Consider the following 18,135-nt stretch of genomic DNA (forward strand, 5'->3'; position numbering starts at 1 on the left):
GCTTCTCTGTCCTCATCTACATCCATAGACATTAATATGGAGAAAGTATGTGCCCCCCACATCCACCTCCGGGGGCTTCTCTGGCCTCATCTACATCCATAGACATTAATATGGAGAAAAGTATGTGCCCCCCACATCCATCTCCGGGGGCTTCTCTGTTCTCATCTACATCCATAGACATTAATATGGAGAAAAGTATGTGCCCCCCACATCCACCTCCAGGGGGCTTCTCTGTCTACATCTACATCCATAGACATTAATATGGAGAAAAGTATGTGCCCCCCACATCCACCTCCGGGGGCTTCTCTGTCCTCATCTACATCCATAGACATTAATATGGAGAAAAGTATGTGCCCCCCACATCCACCTTCGTGGGCTTCTCTGTCCGCATCTACATGCATTGTGAGGGGCCGGAGCTTATACACCGGGGGAGGGGTTGAAGGTTATACAGCAGGGGGGGGCTAGGAGCTTATACACAAGGGGGCAATGAGACATGGAGCCCATGTAGTTGCTCTCGCTCGCCCCCCGCGCCTCGCAGCCTCTCGTGAGCTCCTTCCATGCCTCGTCGTGTCCCATCATTCCTGCCATCACTTTCGGGGGCTGCCGGTGAGGAGCGGGACTTGCCTTCTCCGCTGCTCGGTATGAAGTGCCGACCACGTCTCCATCTCTATCCATGATCTGGACACCACGTTCCACCTCTGAAAACCTCATCAGCGCAACACTCAGTCCACCAAGCAAAGCTGCAGGACACACAGAGGCCATATAGACGGGCCGCACTTCCCTTACAGTCAGTATGGGGGAGGGGAGCGTGGACCCGCACTTCCCTTACAGTCAGTATGGGGGAGGGGAGCGTGGACCCGCACTTCCCTTACAGTCATCATGGGGGAGGGGAGCGTGGACCCGCACTTCCCTTACAGTCAGCATGGGGGAGGGGAGGGTGGACCCGCACTTCCCTTACAGTCAGTATGGGGGAGGGGAGGATGGACCTGCACTTCCCTTACAGTCAGTATGGGGGAGGGGAGGATGGACCCGCACTTCCCTTACATTCAGTATAGGGGAGGGGAGGATGGACCCGCACTTCCCTTACATTCAGTATAGGGGAGGGAAGGGGAGCATGGACCCGCACTTCCCTTACATTCAGTATAGGGGAGGGGAGGGGAGCATGGACCCGCACTTCCCTTACATTCAGTACGGGGGAGGGGAGCGTGGACCCGCACTTCCCTTACAGTCAGTATGGGGGAGGGGAGCGTGGACCCGCACTTCCCTTACAGTCAGTATGGGGGAGGGGAGCGTGGACCCGCACTTCCCTTACAGTCAGTACGGGGGAGGGGAGCGTGGACCCGCACTTCCCTTACATTCAGTACGGGGGAGGGGAGCGTGGACCCGCACTTCCCTTACAGTCAGTACGGGGGAGGGGAGCGTGGACCCGCACTTCCCTTACAGTCAGTACGGGGGAGGGGAGCGTGGACCCGCACTTCCCTTACAGTCAGTACGGGGGAGGGGAGCATGGACCCGCACTTCCCTTACAGTCAGTACGGGGGAGGGGAGCGTGGACCCGCACTTCCCTTACATTCAGTATGGGGGAGGGGAGCGTGGACCCGCACTTCCCTTACAGTCAGTACGGGGGAGGGGAGCGTGGACCCGCACTTCCCTTACAGTCAGTACGGGGGAGGGGAGCGTGGACCCGCACTTCCCTTACATTCATTACGGGGGAGGGGAGCGTGGACCCGCACTTCCCTTACAGTCAGTATGGGGGAGGGGAGCGTGGACCCGCACTTCCCTTACAGTCAGTATGGGGGAGGGGAGCATGGACCCGCACTTCCCTTACAGTCAGTATGGGGGAGGGGAGGATGGACCCGCACTTCCCTTACATTCAGTATAGGGGAAGGGAGGATGGACCCGCACTTCCCTTACATTCAGTATAGGGGAGGGAAGGGGAGCATGGACCCGCACTTCCCTTACATTCAGTATAGGGGAGGGAAGGGGAGCGTGGACCCGCACTTCCCTTACATTCAGTATAGGGGAGGGAAGGGGAGCGTGGACCCGCACTTCCCTTACAGTCAGTATGGGGGAGGGGAGCGTGGACCCGCACTTCCCTTACAGTCAGTATGGGGGAGGGGAGCGTGGACCCGCACTTCCCTTACAGTCAGTATGGGGGAGGGGAGCGTGGACCCGCACTTCCCTTACAGTCAGTATGGGGGAGGGGAGCGTGGACCCGCACTTCCCTTACAGTCAGTATGGGGGAGGGGAGCGTGGACCCGCACTTCCCTTACAGTCAGTATGGGGGAGGGGAGCGTGGACCCGCACTTCCCTTACAGTCAGTATGGGGGAGGGGAGCGTGGACCCGCACTTCCCTTACAGTCAGTATGGGGGAGGGGAGCGTGGACCCGCACTTCCCTTACAGTCAGCATGGGGGAGGGGAGGGTGGACCCGCACTTCCCTTACAGTCAGTATGGGGGAGGGGAGCGTGGACCCGCACTTCCCTTACAGTCAGTATGGGGGAGGGGAGCATGGACCCGCACTTCCCTTACAGTCAGTATGGGGGAGGGGAGCGTGGACCCGCACTTCCCTTACAGTCAGTTTGGGGGAGGGGAGCGTGGACCCGCACTTCCCTTACAGTCAGTATGGGGGAGGGGAGGATGGACCCGCACTTCCCTTACAGTCAGTATGGGGGAGGGGAGCGTGGACCCGCACTTCCCTTACAGTCAGTATGGGGGAGGGGAGCGTGGACCCGCACTTCCCTTACAGTCAGTATGGGGGAGGGGAGGATGGACCCGCACTTCCCTTACAGTCAGTATGGGGGAGGGGAGGATGGACCCGCACTTCCCTTACAGTCAGTATGGGGGAGGGGAGCGTGGACCCGCACTTCCCTTACAGTCAGTATGGGGGAGGGGAGCGTGGACCCGCACTTCCCTTACAGTCAGTATGGGGGAGGGGAGCGTGGACCCGCACTTCCCTTACAGTCAGTATGGGGGAGGGGAGCGTGGACCCGCACTTCCCTTACAGTCAGTATGGGGGAGGGGAGCGTGGACCCGCACTTCCCTTACAGTCAGTATGGGGGAGGGGAGCGTGGACCCGCACTTCCCTTACAGTCAGTATGGGGGAGGGGAGCGTGGACCCGCACTTCCCTTACAGTCAGTACGGGGGAGGGGAGCGTGGACCCGCACTTCCCTTATAGTCAGTACGGGGGAGGGGAGCGTGGACCCGCACTTCCCTTACAGTCAGTACGGGGGAGGGGAGCGTGGACCCGCACTTCCCTTACAGTCAGTACGGGGGAGGGGAGCGTGGACCCGCACTTCCCTTACAGTCAGTACGGGAGAGGGGAGCGTGGACCCGCACTTCCCTTACAGTCAGTACGGGGAAGGGGAGCGTGGACCCGCACTTCCCTTACAGTCAGTATGGGGGAGGGGAGCGTGGACCCGCACTTCCCTTACAGTCAGTATGGGGGAGGGGAGCGTGGACCCGCACTTCCCTTACAGTCAGTATGGGGGAGGGGAGCGTGGACCCGCACTTCCCTTACAGTCAGTATGGGGGAGGGGAGCGTGGACCCGCACTTCCCTTACAGTCAGTATGGGGGAGGGGAGCGTGGACCCGCACTTCCCTTACAGTCAGTATGGGGGAGGGGAGCGTGGACCCGCACTTCCCTTACAGTCAGTATGGGGGAGGGGAGCGTGGACCCGCACTTCCCTTACAGTCAGTATGGGGGAGGGGAGCGTGGACCCGCACTTCCCTTACAGTCAGTATGGGGGAGGGGAGCGTGGACCCGCACTTCCCTTACAGTCAGTATGGGGGAGGGGAGCGTGGACCCGCACTTCCCTTACAGTCAGTATGGGGGAGGGGAGCATGGACCCGCACTTCCCTTACAGTCAGTATGGGGGAGGGGAGCGTGGACCCGCACTTCCCTTACAGTCAGTATGGGGGAGGGGAGCATGGACCCGCACTTCCCTTACAGTCAGTATGGGGGAGGGGAGCATGGACCCGCACTTCCCTTACAGTCAGTATGGGGGAGGGGAGCATGGACCCGCACTTCCCTTACAGTCAGTATGGGGGAGGGGAGCATGGACCCGCACTTCCCTTACAGTCAGTATGGGGGAGGGGAGCGTGGACCCGCACTTCCCTTACAGTCAGTATGGGGAAGGGGAGCGTGGACCCGCACTTCCCTTACAGTCAGTACGGGGGAGGGGAGCGTGGACCCGCACTTCCCTTACAGTCAGTATGGGGGAGGGGAGCGTGGACCCGCACTTCCCTTACAGTCAGTATGGGGGAGGGGAGCGTGGACCCGCACTTCCCTTACAGTCAGTATGGGGGAGGGGAGCGTGGACCCGCACTTCCCTTACAGTCAGTATGGGGGAGGGGAGGATGGACCCGCACTTCCCTTACAGTCAGTACGGGGGAGGGGAGCGTGGACCCGCACTTCCCTTACAGTCAGTATGGGGGAGGGGAGCATGGACCCGCACTTCCCTTACAGTCAGTATGGGGGAGGGGAGCGTGGACCCGCACTTCCCTTACAGTCAGTATGGGGGAGGGGAGCGTGGACCCGCACTTCCCTTACAGTCAGTATGGGGGAGGGGAGCATGGACCCGCACTTCCCTTACAGTCAGTATGGGGGAGGGGAGCGTGGACCCGCACTTCCCTTACAGTCAGTATGGGGGAGGGGAGCGTGGACCCGCACTTACCATAGAGTGGAGCTGGGAGTATTTTACCAAAGAAGCTGTGGACAGCCGGACTGCGGACCCCAAGCCTCTTCATAGCGAGTGCTGGAGCTGCCTGCCGAAGAAGGCGACAAGGAGAAGACTGATGACACCCAGGACAGGTGCACGTCATGTGACCTCTCACCGGATACGTACCCCCATACAGGTGAGGTAGAGAATGGAAGCAGAAAGGTAGAGTGGATGCTGGGACTTCTCCTGAAAAAATACTTTAATTTACTGCATCTCCATTACACACCAGTCCCTCCCCGACACTCCCCTGCCGAGCACTATGCACTAGCCCCTCCCATGCCGAGCACTATGTACTAGCCCCTCCCCCTGCTGAGCACTATGCACTAGCCCCTCCCCTGCCGAGCACTATGCACTAGCCCCTCCCATGCCGAGCACTATGCACTAGCCCCTCCCATGCTGAGCACTATGCACTAGCCCCTCCCATGCCGAGCACTATGCACTAGCCCCTCCCCTGCCGAGCACTATGCACTAGCCCCTTCCCTGCCGAGCACTATGCACTAGCCCCTCCCCTGCCGAGCACTATGCACTAGCCCCTCCCCTGCCGAGCACTATGCACTAGCCCCTCCCCTGCCGAGCACTATGCACTAGCCCCTCCCCTGCCGAGCACTATGCACTAGCCCCTCCCCTGCCGAGCACTATGCACTAGCCCCTCCCCTGCCGAGCACTATGCACTAGCCCCTCCCCTGCCGAGCACTATGCACTAGCCCCTCCCCTGCCGAGCACTATGCACTAGCCCCTCCCCTGCCGAGCACTATGCACTAGCCCCTCCCCTGCCGAGCACTATGCACTAGCCCCTCCCCTGCCGAGCACTATGCACTAGCCCCTCTCCTGCCGAGCACTATGCACTAGCCCCTCTCCTGCCGAGCACTATGCACTAGCCCCTCCCCTGCCAAGCACTATGCACTAGTCCCTCCCCTTCCAAGCACTATGCACTAGCCCCTCCCCTGCCAAGCACTATGCACTAGCCCCTCCCCTGCCGAGCACTATGCACTAGCCCCTCCCCTGCCGAGCACTAAACACTAGCTCCTCCCATGCCAAGCACTAAACACTAGCTCCTCCCATGCTGAGCACTAAACACTAGCTCCTCCCATGCTGAGCACTAAACACTAGCCCCTCCCCTGCCGAGCCCTATGCACTAGCCCCTCCCCTGCCGAGCACTGAACACTAGCTCCTCCCATGCCGAGTACTATGCACTAGCTCCTCCCCTGCCGAGCACTAAACACTAGCCCCTCCCCTGCCAAGCACTAAACACTAGCACCTCCCGTCCCGAGAACTAAACACTAGCCCCTCCCCTGCCAAGCACTAAACACTAGCCCCTCCCCTGCCAAGCACTAAACACTAGCCCCTCCCCTCCCGAGAACTATACACTAGCCCCTCCCCTAAAACTTCTTGGCAGAGTACTAGCTTCCCCTTCTGCTGCTGACACTCACCGGCAAAGTGCTAGAGCCTCTGCCCCGACGAGTGCTAGCTCCTCCATCCCTGACACTCACCGGCAAAGTGCTAGAGCCTCCACCCCGACGCTCGCCGAGCGCTAGCTCCTCCATCCCTGACACTCACCAGCACAGAGCGGTTCCCGTTCATTATAGTGAATCCGGCATTGTACGTCTGGAAGGGAAGCTGAGAGAAAAGAACATGGGGTCATAGAATGTAGCCGTGACGAGCGCTGCAGCTTGAAGTCAAGACTGACTGACCTGGAAGAGGAAGGCGGTTGTGACAGCCGGGTGCGGAACCAGTGTCGCCACCACCTGATAAACATACAAGACTGATCAGAGCGTGCGGTCTCCCCCACGCCAGGACGGACCACAAGCAGAAATACTCACCAGAGGGGCGCCCAGCAATACGTACACTGCAAGGGAGAGAAGCCTCATTACAATCCATGCCGGCGGACAGTCTCAAGCCAGAAAGGACAGGGTTAATCAGTACCCACCGAAGATCAGCAGCGCCTACTCCACTGCCCCTGATCTCCCTCCACAGAGTGCACAGCTTCCCCGCTGTATACAGGGAGCCGCTCAGTAAACGGCTTTACCCCCGGCCACTCTCACCATATCAATGAATGGGAACGTTCCAGTCCAGACCATCGCATATCGCTGAACGTATAACAATGGCATCGGCCGTCCGCAGAGGTATAAGGAGCCAGGACAGTCGCCCATATACTGAGCTAGTGCTTCTCGTGCTGCTGAGGGTTTGGTACAGTCTACTCATTAATGGCCCAAATTCCATTGTCTGCAGTTTGTTATAATTACTGACAATTCAAATCCATTTTTCTCTTGTGCTCATTGGAGGCAAAATGGCAGCTTATATTAAAGGGAACCTGCGGTGAAAAAAAATGCTATTATCCTGCAGACCCAGAGTCAATCTACAGCGAATGGCGTTCTGAAGCTGTGCGGCCACTGCATGAGCGCCCAACTGCCGGGAGAGAATGTCCTGTAATCCGGCCCTCTGCCATAGGGGTGCACCTGGTGCTGACTGACAGCCAGCTCTGTACTGATGTACTGGTGAGCCGGCTGTCAGTCAGTGCCGGGCGAGGTTACAGTTACCACTCACTATGTACTGATGTACTGCTGAGCCAGCTGTCAGTCAGTGCCGGGCTAGGTTACAGCCACACCCACCATGTACTGATGTACTGCTGAGCCGGCTGTCAGTCAGTGCCGGGCGAGGTCACAGTTACCACTCACTATGTACTGATGTACTGCTGAGCCGGCTGTCAGTCAGTGCCGGGCTAGGTTACAGCCACACCCACCATGTACTGATGTACTGCTGAGCCGGCTGTCAGTCAGTGCCGGGCGAGGTTACAGCCACACCCACCATGTACTGATGTACTGGTGAGCCGGCTGTCAGTCAGTGCCGGGCGAGGTTACAGCCACACCCACCATGTACTGATGTACTGCTGAGCCAGCTGTGAGTCAGTGCCGGGCGAGGTTACAGCCACACCCACCATGTACTGATGTACTGGTGAGCCGGCTGTCAGTCAGTGCCGGGCGAGGTTACAGTTACCACTCACTATGTACTGATGTACTGGTGAGCCGGCTGTCAGTCAGTGCCGGGCGAGGTTACAGTTACCACTCACTATGTACTGATGTACTGCTGAGCCAGCTGTGAGTCAGTGCCGGGCGAGGTTACAGCCACACCCACCATGTACTGATGTACTGCTGAGCCGGCTGTCAGTCAGTGCCGGGCGAGGTTACAGTTACCACTCACTATGTACTGATGTACTGCTGAGCCAGCTGTCAGTCAGTGCCGGGCAAGGTTACAGCCACACCCACCATGTACTGATGTACTGGTGAGCCGGCTGTCAGTCAGTGCCGGGCGAGGTTACAGTTACCACTCACTATGTACTGATGTACTGCTGAGCCAGCTGTCAGTCAGTGCCGGGCGAGGTTACAGCCACACCCACCATGTACTGATGTACTGGTGAGCCGGCTGTCAGTCAGTGCCGGGCGAGGTTACAGTTACCACTCACTATGTACTGATGTACTGCTGAGCCGGCTGTCAGTCAGTGCCGGGCGAGGTTACAGCCACACCCACCATGTACTGATGTACTGCTGAGCCGGCTGTCAGTCAGTGCCGGGCGAGGTTACAGTTACCACTCACTATGTACTGATGTACTGGTGAGCCGGCTGTCAGTCAGTGCCGGGCGAGGTTACAGCCACACCCACCATGTACTGATGTACTGCTGAGCTGGCTGTCAGTCAGTGCCGGGCGAGGTTACAGCTACCACTCACTATGTACTGATGTACTGGCTGTCAGTCAGTGCCGGGCGAGGTTACAGCCACACCCACCATGTACTGATGTACTGCTGAGCTGGCTGTCAGTCAGTGCCGGGCGAGGTCACAGTTACCACTCACTATGTACTGGTGAGCTGGCTGTCAGTCAGTGCCGGGCGAGGTTACAGCCACACTCACTATTTACTGATGTACTGGTGAGCCGGCTGTCAGTCAGTGCCGGGCGAGGTTACAAGCGCTGCTCACTATGTACCGATGTACTGGTGAGCCGGCTGTCAGTCAGTGCCGGGCGAGGTTACAGCCACACCCACCATGTACTGATGTACTGCTGAGCTGGCTGTCAGTCAGTGCCGGGCGAGGTTACAGTTACCACTCACTATGTACTGATGTACTGGCTGTCAGTCAGTGCCGGGCGAGGTTACAGCCACACCCACCATGTACTGATGTACTGCTGAGCTGGCTGTCAGTCAGTGCCGGGCGAGGTCACAGTTACCACTCACTATGTACTGGTGAGCTGGCTGTCAGTCAGTGCCGGGCGAGGTTACAGCCACACTCACTATTTACTGATGTACTGGTAAGCCGGCTGTCAGTCAGTGCCGGGCGAGGTTACAAGCGCTGCTCACTATGTACCGATGTACTGCTGAGCCGTCTGTCAGTCAGTGCTGGGCGAGGTTACAGCCACACTCACTATTTACTGATGTACTGGTGAGCCGGCTGTCAGTCAGTGCTGGGCGAGGTTACAGCCACACCCACTATGTACTGATGTACTGGTGAGCCGGCTGTCAGTCAGTGCCGGGCGAGGTTACAAGCGCTGCTCACTATGTACCGATGTACTGCTGAGCCGGCTGTCAGTCAGTGCTGGGCGAGGTTACAGCCACACTCACTATTTACTGATGTACTGGTGAGCCGGCTGTCAGTCAGTGCCGGGCGAGGTTACAGCCACACTCACTATTTACTGATGTACTGGTGAGCCGGCTGTCAGTCAGTGCTGGGCGAGGTTACAGTTACCACTCACTATGTACTGATGTACTGCTGAGCCAGCTGTCAGTCAGTGCCGGGCTAGGTTACAGCCACACCCACCATGTACTGATGTACTGGTGAGCCGGCTGTCAGTCAGTGCCGGGCGAGGTTACAGTTACCACTCACTATGTACTGATGTACTGCTGAGCCGGCTGTCAGTCAGTGCCGGGCTAGGTTACAGCCACACCCACCATGTACTGATGTACTGCTGAGCCGGCTGTCAGTCAGTGCCGGGCGAGGTCACAGTTACCACTCACTATGTACTGATGTACTGGTGAGCCGGCTGTCAGTCAGTGCCGGGCGAGGTTACAGCCACACCCACCATGTACTGATGTACTGGTGAGCCGGCTGTCAGTCAGTGCCGGGCGAGGTTACAGCCACACCCACCATGTACTGATGTACTGGTGAGCCGGCTGTCAGTCAGTGCCGGGCGAGGTTACAGTTACCACTCACTATGTACTGATGTACTGCTGAGCCAGCTGTGAGTCAGTGCCGGGCGAGGTTACAGCCACACCCACCATGTACTGATGTACTGGTGAGCCGGCTGTCAGTCAGTGCCGGGCGAGGTTACAGTTACCACTCACTATGTACTGATGTACTGGTGAGCCGGCTGTCAGTCAGTGCCGGGCGAGGTTACAGTTACCACTCACTATGTACTGATGTACTGCTGAGCCAGCTGTGAGTCAGTGCCGGGCGAGGTTACAGCCACACCCACCATGTACTGATGTACTGCTGAGCCGGCTGTCAGTCAGTGCCGGGCGAGGTTACAGTTACCACTCACTATGTACTGATGTACTGGTGAGCCGGCTGTCAGTCAGTGCCGGGCGAGGTTACAGCCACACCCACCATGTACTGATGTACTGCTGAGCTGGCTGTCAGTCAGTGCCGGGCGAGGTTACAGTTACCACTCACTATGTACTGATGTACTGGCTGTCAGTCAGTGCCGGGCGAGGTTACAGCCACACCCACCATGTACTGATGTACTGCTGAGCTGGCTGTCAGTCAGTGCCGGGCGAGGTCACAGTTACCACTCACTATGTACTGGTGAGCTGGCTGTCAGTCAGTGCCGGGCGAGGTTACAGCCACACTCACTATTTACTGATGTACTGGTGAGCCGGCTGTCAGTCAGTGCCGGGCGAGGTTACAAGCGCTGCTCACTATGTACCGATGTACTGGTGAGCCGGCTGTCAGTCAGTGCCGGGCGAGGTTACAGCCACACCCACCATGTACTGATGTACTGCTGAGCTGGCTGTCAGTCAGTGCCGGGCGAGGTTACAGTTACCACTCACTATGTACTGATGTACTGGCTGTCAGTCAGTGCCGGGCGAGGTTACAGCCACACCCACCATGTACTGATGTACTGCTGAGCTGGCTGTCAGTCAGTGCCGGGCGAGGTCACAGTTACCACTCACTATGTACTGGTGAGCTGGCTGTCAGTCAGTGCCGGGCGAGGTTACAGCCACACTCACTATTTACTGATGTACTGGTAAGCCGGCTGTCAGTCAGTGCCGGGCGAGGTTACAAGCGCTGCTCACTATGTACCGATGTACTGCTGAGCCGTCTGTCAGTCAGTGCTGGGCGAGGTTACAGCCACACTCACTATTTACTGATGTACTGGTGAGCCGGCTGTCAGTCAGTGCTGGGCGAGGTTACAGCCACACCCACTATGTACTGATGTACTGGTGAGCCGGCTGTCAGTCAGTGCCGGGCGAGGTTACAAGCGCTGCTCACTATGTACCGATGTACTGCTGAGCCGGCTGTCAGTCAGTGCTGGGCGAGGTTACAGCCACACTCACTATTTACTGATGTACTGGTGAGCCGGCTGTCAGTCAGTGCCGGGCGAGGTTACAGCCACACTCACTATTTACTGATGTACTGGTGAGCCGGCTGTCAGTCAGTGCTGGGCGAGGTTACAGCCACACCCACTATGTACTGATGTACTGGTGAGCTGGCTGTCAGTCAGTGCCGGGCGAGGTCACAGTTACCACTCACTATGTACTGGTGAGCTGGCTGTCAGTCAGTGCCGGGCGAGGTTACAGCCACACTCACTATTTACTGATGTACTGGTGAGCCGGCTGTCAGTCAGTGCCGGGCGAGGTTACAAGCGCTGCTCACTATGTACCGATGTACTGCTGAGCCGTCTGTCAGTCAGTGCTGGGCGAGGTTACAGCCACACTCACTATTTACTGATGTACTGGTGAGCCGGCTTTCAGTCAGTGCTTGGCGAGGTTACAGCCACACCCACTATGTACTGATGTACTGGTGAGCCGGCTGTCAGTCAGTGCCGGGCGAGGTTACAAGCGCTGCTCACTATGTACTGGTGTACTGCTGAGCCGGCTGTCAGTCAGTGCTGGGCGAGGTTACAGCCACACTCACTATTTACTGATGTACTGGTGAGCCGGCTGTCAGTCAGTGGCGGGCGAGGTTACAGCCACACCCACTAGGTACTGATGCACTGGTGAGCCGGCTGTCAGTCAGTGCCGGGCCAGGTTACAGCCACACTCACTATGTACTGATGTACTGGTGAGCCGGCTGTCAGTCAGTGCCGGCGAGGTTACAGCCACACTCACTATGTACTGATGTACTGGTGAGCCGGCTGTCAGTCAGTGCTGGGCGAGGTTACAGCCACACCCACTATGTACTGATGTACTGCTGAGCCGGCTGTCAGTCAGTCCAAGGAGAGGTTACAATCGCTGCTCACAATCTACTGATGCACTACTGAGCCGTCTGTCAGGTCACTTCAAGGCGAGGTTACAAGCGCTGCTCACTATGTACTTTAGTACTGGTGAGCCGTCTGTCAGTCAGTGCCTGGCGAGGTTACAACCACCACTCACCATGTACTGATGCACTGCTGAGTCGGCTGTCAGTCAGTGCCAGGTGGTTTTCGGTGCTGCTCACTACTGACGGGGGCTGAGCCGGCTGTCAAATCAGTGCCGGATGTGGTTACAGATGCTGCTACTATGTACTGATGCAGGGGCGAGCTGGCTGTCAGTCAGGGTCAGGTGAGGTTACAGCCACCGCTACTATGTACTGATGCAGGGCCGAGCCGGTTGTCAGTCAGTGCCGGGCATCATTATAGCCGATGCTCACTATGTACTGATGCACTGCAGAGCCAGCTGTCAGTCAGTGCCAGGCGAGGTTACAGCAGCTGCTCACTATGTACTGATGCAGGGCCGAGCCGGTTGTCAGTCAGTGCCGGGCATCATTATAGCCGATGCTCACTATGTACTGATGCACTGCAGAGCCAGCTGTCAGTCAGTGCCAGGCGAGGTTACAGCTGCTGCTCACTATGTACTGATTCAAGGCTGAGCCGGCTATCCATCAGTGCCGGGTGAGGCTACAGCCAACGATCACTATGTACTGATTCAAGGCTGAGCCGGCTATCCGTCAGTGCCGGGTGAGGTTACAGCCGACGATCACTATGTACTGATGCCCTGCAGAGCTGGCTGTCAGTCAAGTGCTGGGTGTGGTTACAGCCACCGCTCACTATGTACTGATGCAGTCCATGGCATGAAAGGGCTTCATTTTTTTCCAGCCTTTTGTTCTTTACTGCTTGGATTATGGCCAGCCGGACTGAAGATTTAATCAGGGCACAGTCTGCACTATATATAGGAGCCTGGAGCAGGAGATCTAGTGTGAACACTGCTGTGTCTGATGTCACAGGTCCCCACCTAAATGCAGCAATGAGGGCGGCTGATAGTCCTGAGAGGAGCAAAGTGCTCACTCCGGAGATTACTAGTGCGGCCGACGTTGAGGGTGGAGATGTGGGTCAGGAAAAGCAGGCAAGGATCTGGGTTATGTAGTAAGGGGCAGTGGAAACGGGCCTGAGAAAAGCAAGGGGCAGCTTCTGTACTTCCAAGAAAAACTGCCACAGTGGATGATCATGTAGGAGGAGAGTCAGTCTCAAATAGCCATACTGCTCTCACTAGCTCCTGGGGAACAACAAGTAGCCGGGGGTGGAGGGTAACGTAGACAGGGTTAGACAGCTGCTGCTTATAGGGGATTCTATCATCAAGAAGATGGATACAACAATTTGTCGCCAAGACCACCTCAACCTAATGGATGCTGGTGTCTCCACCACATGCTGAACCCTAATATTACATTGCGAGGGCTGGGGCTGATCCAGCAGCCGTTGTCCACATAGCAACTAATTACAGAATTACTGTCACTGGAGGATGCTTGGAATAATGGTGATCAATTACTCTGTAGGCTGAAGGGAAGGTGTCTGCGGAGCGCGGCAGCAGGAGTACCAGGGGGCAAACGCCTGGTGGAAGCCTCGATACACAGCAGAGTTTTTGGGTTTCTATAGATTCAGCCTGACTTTTCTTGCGTTACATTTTATGGAGAAAAGTAAAAGGCTTACAGAGATGAGCGAGAGAAGAGCTTGCACTCTCCTCTGTGTGTCTGACCCCCTCCTCCATTGGAATTAGCTAACCATAGATACGCCAATGGTTAAACAGATGTGAGGCCCTGCTTTAGGAATGTGGATTAGATTTAACACCGAGAAGAGTTTTTAAATATTTAGGATTTTCTTTGTCTGCTTACCAAAAAAGTAAGGGAGGTTTGCATGAACTGTGTCGCTCCAATATATAGGAAAATAATTTTTTTGTAAACGAGATGAAGTGACGAATGCAAAGCATGGTTTCAAGTCACTGAGCGATGACCAGAACCCTGTCAATTGAATACAGACCTGATAGACAAGGCTACACCTGGCGTATTTGGTCTGTATGCAAAGATAAAATCATGACACAAAATATGACGTCGATATCGAGCACATGTGAATCTCTGAAGCAAAGATATAGTCAATTTAGGGAATGTCATTTCTGAACAGCCAATCACAGCGTTTCTCAGTGTTTCAGGTAATCAGATGTCCAGCCTAGGATCGGTGCTATAAGAACACCAATCATAGGCTGGACCTTAACAATGCCAGCGGCACTAGGGCCAGCTCTGATTGGTGCGATTGGACGATGACTTTCCTAATCCACCCCAATCCCCCTCTCACCCCTTTTCCCAAATCACTGCTCGCTATTTTCCAGCACTTTTTGTTAGTCCCTGTCTATTCCCCCCACCTGTGCACCACTCCGCGCGTGCATCCTCAGCCACAGAGCCGCTGATCAGACTCACACCACTGATTAGCACCCATGCTCGTTTTTGGCAAGGACTTTTTGTTTTATCCCCTTTTTTGCACCACATCCGTGCTTGCGCACTACAGTAGTCGAGCACTGATCACTGACGCACATCAGTGATCGTCCTCTGCTTGTTTTTTTTTGTTTAAAAATAATCGAAAGAAATAATTTACCGTATTTTTCGGACTATAAGACGCACCTAGGTTTTAGAGGAGGTAAAAAAAAAAAATGTAAGCAAAAAATGTGTTCATGATGCACTTTTAAGGGGGAGGGGGTCTTCTGCTGACACTGGTATAGGGGTAATGTCCCCCAATTCAGACAATATCACCCATCCTGGTATATATGCCCCCCCTTCCTTTTATACATGAAACTTTACGTGACATCAGCGGATGCCAGAGCCGACTGCAGCCGTGGGTCACGTGATGCCTGTGAGCGGCCAGCGATAACGCCGCTCACAGGCAAAAAGAACAACACAAGGTGTTTACAAAACAACTTATTTACACCATTTAAATACATTGGGGGCATTATCTATAGTAGTGGACAACTCTTAATTAATTTCCATAGTTGGTATCCCCATGCTCTTGTAAATCAACAACTAGCTGGCTTAGTACAATATGCAATTAGCATACTAACAAACATCATTGTTCCTAAACACTGAGTCACTGTCCTTCTTGACCAGCCAACGAAACACATACATTCAAAAGGTCAACACAAAGATAATAAGGTATTTCTCCTGGCTTAACAGATCTAAAAGTCTGAATTTAGATCAGAAGCTGAGTCATCACAGCCCTTTTTTAGGTTGTGTGTGAAATTATGTCAAATTTGCCTTTTTTTTCTTGGTTTCTTTGTGTTGTTCCAATGCAAACTGTCACAGAAAACATTAAGATCCATAACACAGCTCTCTAGAGCCAGCATTCACCCCCCTCTCTCACATAGAATTCCCAATAGGAGAAAGAGCTTACATTCTAAACCTCTTTTCGTAGTACAACCGCATGTTTAACCTGTGAGGAAAGTATGTATAGCAAAGAAGTGACAAAACTAATTAAAATTTCCTTTGAAGCTGGGACTGCCTGGGGTGACCCAAATGAGTAGGGCAGGATATCTATTGTGGGAATTAACATGAAGTCTAGGATATGTAGATTTAAGAGGCAGAGAAGCAGGATATCTAACACTGTTAGAGGTAACTTTTTTCCCCTTCAGAGGAAATGGGACATCTGCTACTAGACACTGGGGCACCGGTGGAAAGTTATGAATATTGGGGTTAGTATATTGATGGAACATACATTTTCAACTTCATGACTAATTGGGGAAGAGTATGCATATTTTTTCAGTCACCCATGACGGCACCAACGAGAGAGGGGATCCGCCCTTCAAGGACAGGAAACCTTCAAGATAAAAAGGGCGGCGCCTCTCTCCGCATCAGTGGTTTCGTGTCCTTGATGGGGGGACCTTCTAGGTTGTCGGCGGCAAGAAGAAAGAAGATGGAGCTTACCCAGGCCGGGGTCTGTTGATCGTGGCAGGGCACAGTGTTTGATGCAGCTGGCCCCGTGTGAGCAGGAAGCGCCGCGGAGGGGGCCCAATGAGGTCTCCTCGCGTGCGGGCGGAGGCTTCCGGTGCCTACACCGTTCGGTTGCTGGCATGCCCACATCCCGGAGGTGATGTCACGGAGCGAGACGGGAAGTGACGAATCCGGAAGTCGCGCCCCCAATGACGCGCACCGGGACCTCCGACCCCAGAATGTAAATTCCAGGGGAGGTAAGAAACAGCAGATAAATATTACACTGTTAATCTCCTTAAAATTCAGATTATGTGAAAGCCAAAAGTAGAGATTTATATTAAAATTACGATTTTTATTTAAATCCTATTAAAAATTATACAGTACAGACCAAAAGTTTGGACACACCTTCTCATTTAAAGATTTTTCTGTATTTTCTTGACTATGAAAATTGTACATTCACACTGAAGGCATCAAAACTATGAATTATCACATGTGGAATTATATACTTAACAAAAAAGTGTGAAACAACTGAAAATATGTCTTATATTCTAGGGTCTTCACAGTAGCCACCTTTTGCTTTGATGACTGCTTTGCACACTCTTGGCATTCTCTTGATGAACTTCAAGAGGTAGTCACCGGAAAAGGTCTTCCAACAATCTTGAAGGAGTTCCCAGAGATGCTTAGCACTTGTTGGCCCTTTTGCCTTCACTCTGCGGTCCAGCTCACCCCAAACCATCTCGATTGGGTTCAGGTCTGGTGACTGTGGAGGCCAGGTCATCTGGCGTAGCCCCCCATCACTCTCCCTCTTGGTCAAATAGCCCTTACACAGCCTGGAGGTGTGTTTGGGGTCATTGTCCTGTTGAAAAATAAATGATGGTCCAACTAAACACAAACTGGATGGAATAGCATGCCGCTGCAAGATGCTGTGGTAGCCATGCTGGTTCAGTGTGCCTTCAATTTTGAATAAATCCCCAACAGTGTCACCAGCACAGCCCCCCACACCATCACACCTCTTCCTCCATGCTTCACGGTGGGAACCAGGCATGTAGAGTCCATCCGTTCACCTTTCCTGCGTCGCACAAAGACACGGTGGTTGGAACCAAACATCTCAAATTTGGACTCATCAGACCAAAGCACAGATTTCCACTGGTCTAATGCCCATTCCTTGTGTTCTTTAGGCCAAACAAGTCTCTTCTGCTTGTTGCCTGTCCTTAGCAGTGGTTTCCTCCTAGTAGCTATTTTACCATGAAGGTCTGCTGCACAAAGTCTCCTCTTAACAGTTGTTGTAGAGATGTGTCTGCTGCTAGATCTCTGTGTGGCATTGACCTGGTCTCTAATCTGAGCTGCTGTTAACCTGCGATTTCTGAGGCTGGTGACTCAGATAAACTTATCCTCAGAAGCAGAGGTGACTCTTGGTCTTCCTTTCCTGGGGCGGTCCTCATGTGAGCCAGTTTCTTTGTAGCACTTGATGGTTTTTGCAACTGTACTTGGGGACACTTTCAAAGTTTGCCCAATTTTTCGCACTGACTGACCTTCATTTCTTAAAGTAATGATGGCCACTTGTTTTTCTTTACTTAGCTGCTTTTTTCTTGCCATAATACAAATTCTAACAGACTATTCAGTAGGACTATCAGCTGTGTATCCACCAGACTTCTGCACAACACAACTGATGGTCCCAACCCCATTTATAAGGCAAGAAATCCCACTTATTAAACCTGACAGGGCACACCTGTGAAGTGAAGACCATTTCCAGTGACTACCTCTTGAAGCTCATCAAGAGAATGCCAAGAGTGTGCAAAGCAGTCATCAAAGCAAAAGGTGGCTACTGTGAAGACCCTAGAATATAAGACATATTTTCAGTTGTTTCACACTTTTTTGTTAAGTATATAATTCCACATGTGTTAATTCATAGTTTTGATGCCTTCAGTGTGAATGTACAATTTTCATAGTCATGAAAATACAGAAAAATCTTTACATGAGAAGGTGTGTCCAAACTTTTGGTCTGTACTGTATATTATAGGAATGTAAAGTAATCTTTCTGATCACAG

The 18,135-nt window shown here is 54.2% G+C and overlaps 1 protein-coding gene across 1 annotated transcript in view; it reads right to left on the reverse strand.

Moving 5' to 3' along the window:
* Window positions 1-224: 224 nt before the first annotated feature.
* The window catches only part of LOC141245902 (sideroflexin-4-like), a gene marked incomplete at its 5' end in the record, with an annotated part of 34,403 nt that continues 16,492 nt past the window's right edge, over window positions 225-18,135 (reverse strand). Inside the window, 6 exons of the mRNA XM_073669096.1 lie at window positions 225-740; window positions 4,677-4,767; window positions 4,848-4,907; window positions 6,279-6,338; window positions 6,413-6,466; window positions 6,542-6,567. Of these exons, the coding sequence (XP_073525197.1) occupies window positions 418-740; window positions 4,677-4,767; window positions 4,848-4,907; window positions 6,279-6,338; window positions 6,413-6,466; window positions 6,542-6,567 (614 nt within the window). The remainder of the gene's footprint in view (window positions 741-4,676; window positions 4,768-4,847; window positions 4,908-6,278; window positions 6,339-6,412; window positions 6,467-6,541; window positions 6,568-18,135) is intronic.

The sequence above is a fragment of the Phyllobates terribilis genome, unplaced genomic scaffold (assembly GCF_046119375.1).
Source record: "Phyllobates terribilis strain yellow unplaced genomic scaffold, ASM4611937v1 Scaffold_2286__1_contigs__length_146259, whole genome shotgun sequence".
Lineage (NCBI taxonomy): Eukaryota > Metazoa > Chordata > Amphibia > Anura > Dendrobatidae > Phyllobates > Phyllobates terribilis.